General features: G+C 40.3%; 1 protein-coding gene across 1 annotated transcript; it reads left to right on the top strand.

The window, feature by feature from the left end:
* The first annotated feature begins 2036 nt into the window (after positions 1–2036).
* LOC130980965 (uncharacterized) lies at positions 2037–2468 on the top strand. The gene has a single exon (XM_057904603.1). It carries the CDS (start codon positions 2037–2039, stop codon positions 2466–2468), a length of 432 nt encoding a protein of 143 aa, XP_057760586.1.
* Positions 2469–2676: the final 208 nt, after the last annotated feature.

The following is a 2676-nucleotide window of genomic DNA, read 5'->3' as shown; positions in this document are numbered from 1 at the left end:
AATGGTTATGGATGATTTATGAATGAAACATAAAACAAGGATAGAGATACTTATGTAATTCATTGGTGAGAATTTCAGATAAGCGTATGGAGATGCTTTGTCCCTTCCGTCTCTCTGCTTTCCTACTGTCTTCATCCAATCCTTCTTACTCCTTTCCATGGCAAGCTGTATGTTGGGCATCACCGTTGTCAGTGGCTACAGTCCCATCCTCTCAGTGAAAATGGTCCAAATGCTCTGTCACAGCATGGCTAATCATCTGTCGGTTCTCAATCAGGTTGGAATAGAATCCATTAATTCTTTTGCGTCTGTCACTAACGAGCCTTCAGGAGTTTGAAGCTCGTCATAGTCATTCAATCATTGAATCCAACTCAGAATACCACAGACAAGGTTTAGACCTTCCGGATTCTCTTGAATGCCGCCATCAATTCTAGCTTATACCACGAAGATTCCAATTAAGGGATCCAAGAGATATCCACTCAATCTAAGGTAGAACGGAGGTGGTTGTCAGGCACACGTTCATGAGTGAGAATGATGATGAGTGTCACAGATCATCACATTCATCAAGTTGAGGAACAAGTGATATCTTAGAACAAGAACAAGCTGAATTGAATAGAAGAACAATAGTAATTGTATTAATACTCGAGGTACAGCAGAGCTCCACACCTTAATCTATGGTGTGTAGAAACTCCACCGTTGAAAATACATAAGAACAAGGTCTAGGCATGGCCGAATAGCCAGCCTCCCAATGATTTAAGAACTAGACGTCTAAAGGTGATCCTCAGATCTAAAATTGATCAAAAGATTAAAAATGATCCAAAGATGAAAATACAATAGCAAAAGGTCCTATTTGTAGAGAACTAGTAGCCTAGGGTTTGCAGAAATGAGTAAATGACATAAAAATCCACTTCCGGGCCCACTTGGTGTGTGCTTGGGCTGAGCATTGAAGCTTTCATGTGTAGAGACTTTTCTTGGAGTTAAACGCCAGCTTTTATGCCAGTTTGGGCGTTTAACTCCCATTCTTGTTCCAGTTCCAGCGTTTAACGCTGGGCATTCTTGAGCTGATTTGGAACGCCGGTTTGGGCCATCAAATCTCGGGAAAAGTATGGACTATTATATATTGCTGGAAAGCCCAGGATGTCTACTTTCCAAAGTCATTGAGAGCGCGCCAATTGGGCTTCTGTAGCTCCAGAAAATCCACTTCGAGTGAAGGGAGGTCAGAATCCAACAGCATCTGCAGTCCTTTTCAGCCTCTGAATCAGATTTTTGCTCAGGTCCCTCAATTTCAGCCAGAAAATACCTGAAATCACAGAAAAACACACAAATTCATAGTAAAGTCCAGAAAAGTGAATTTTAACTAAAAACTAATAAAAATATAATAAAAACTAACTAAAACATACTAAAAACATACTAAAAACAATGCCAAAAAGCGTATAAATTATCCGCTCATCATTAAGATGGAAGCTATGCTTGCAAACCTTTGCAAAGAAGTTGAAGACATAAAAAAATTCAAGGAAGAAGTAAGAGGGAGTATAAAAAGCCGAGGAGAAGTTATTAAGAATCTCGAATCTCAAGTAGGACATCTTTCACAGCAGATTCCGAAGTCCACTGATAGTTTCCCAAGTGACACTGAGAAAAATACAAAAGGGGAAATGAAGAAAGTGAGATGGGAAGGGTGTAAGGCAGTTACTCTTGCAAATGAATAAGTCCATGAAGAAGATACCAGTAAGCCAACAGAGCACAGACCAGGAAGTTCCCAGAATAACTTGGATAAAAAGGAACAAGAATCTGGATCTATACAATGAAAAGAATCAACAGGGAAGGAAATTCAGAAATCGTATGTGCCAAGGGCACCATTTCCTCAGAGACTCATGGGAAGTGAGAAAGAAAGGTCATATTCAAGATTCCTAGATATGTTTGCATCTCTCAGTGTCAACATTCCCTTCATCAAAACTCTCCAACATATGCCTACATACATCAAGTGCATGAAAGAGCTGCTGAACAAGAAAGGAACCTTAAAAGGGTGACAGACAGTGACAATGAACAAGGAATGTAGCGCCCTCATCAAAAAGGACGTGCTGCTGAAGAAAAAAGATCCAGGGAGCTTTCATATTCCATGTGTCATAGGGGAAACAAAAGTTGACAGAGGATTTTGTGATCTAGGAGCTAGCATAAATGTGATACCTCTGTCTCTTATGAAGAAGTTGCAAATCAATGAGCTGAGAGCCACAGGTGTAATCATACAATTAGCTGATAAAACTCAGAAGCAGGCTGTAGGAGTAGTTGAAAATGTGTTGGTGAAAGTGAGAAACTACTTCCTCCCCACAGACTTTGTTATTCTGGACATGAAGGAAAGTTACCTCCATCCCATTATTCTGGGGAGACCATTTCTAGCCACTAGTCGAGCACTCATTGATGTAGAAAAAGGAGAGTTGATACTGAGAATACATGATGAGCAGCTCACTTTCTAGGCCTTCAAGGCCGTGCATGACTCTGAGTAAGAGAGCAATAAATTAAAGGAAGAATACAGGGAGAGCTTTCTGAAGGATAATAGCAATGAACCTCCAGGCAAGCATCTAGAGCTTCCTTGATAGATAAACAAGAAACTCAAGAGATGAAGCAACCACTAGAGTTAAAGGAAGACCCAAAGCAATAAGAATCAGGAAGAGCAGCTAACAA

This window comes from Arachis stenosperma, chromosome 5 (genome assembly GCF_014773155.1).
Source record: "Arachis stenosperma cultivar V10309 chromosome 5, arast.V10309.gnm1.PFL2, whole genome shotgun sequence".
NCBI lineage: Eukaryota > Viridiplantae > Streptophyta > Magnoliopsida > Fabales > Fabaceae > Arachis > Arachis stenosperma.
Note: the sequence above shows the minus strand (reverse complement) of the source record. Positions and strands in the feature narration are given on the sequence as shown.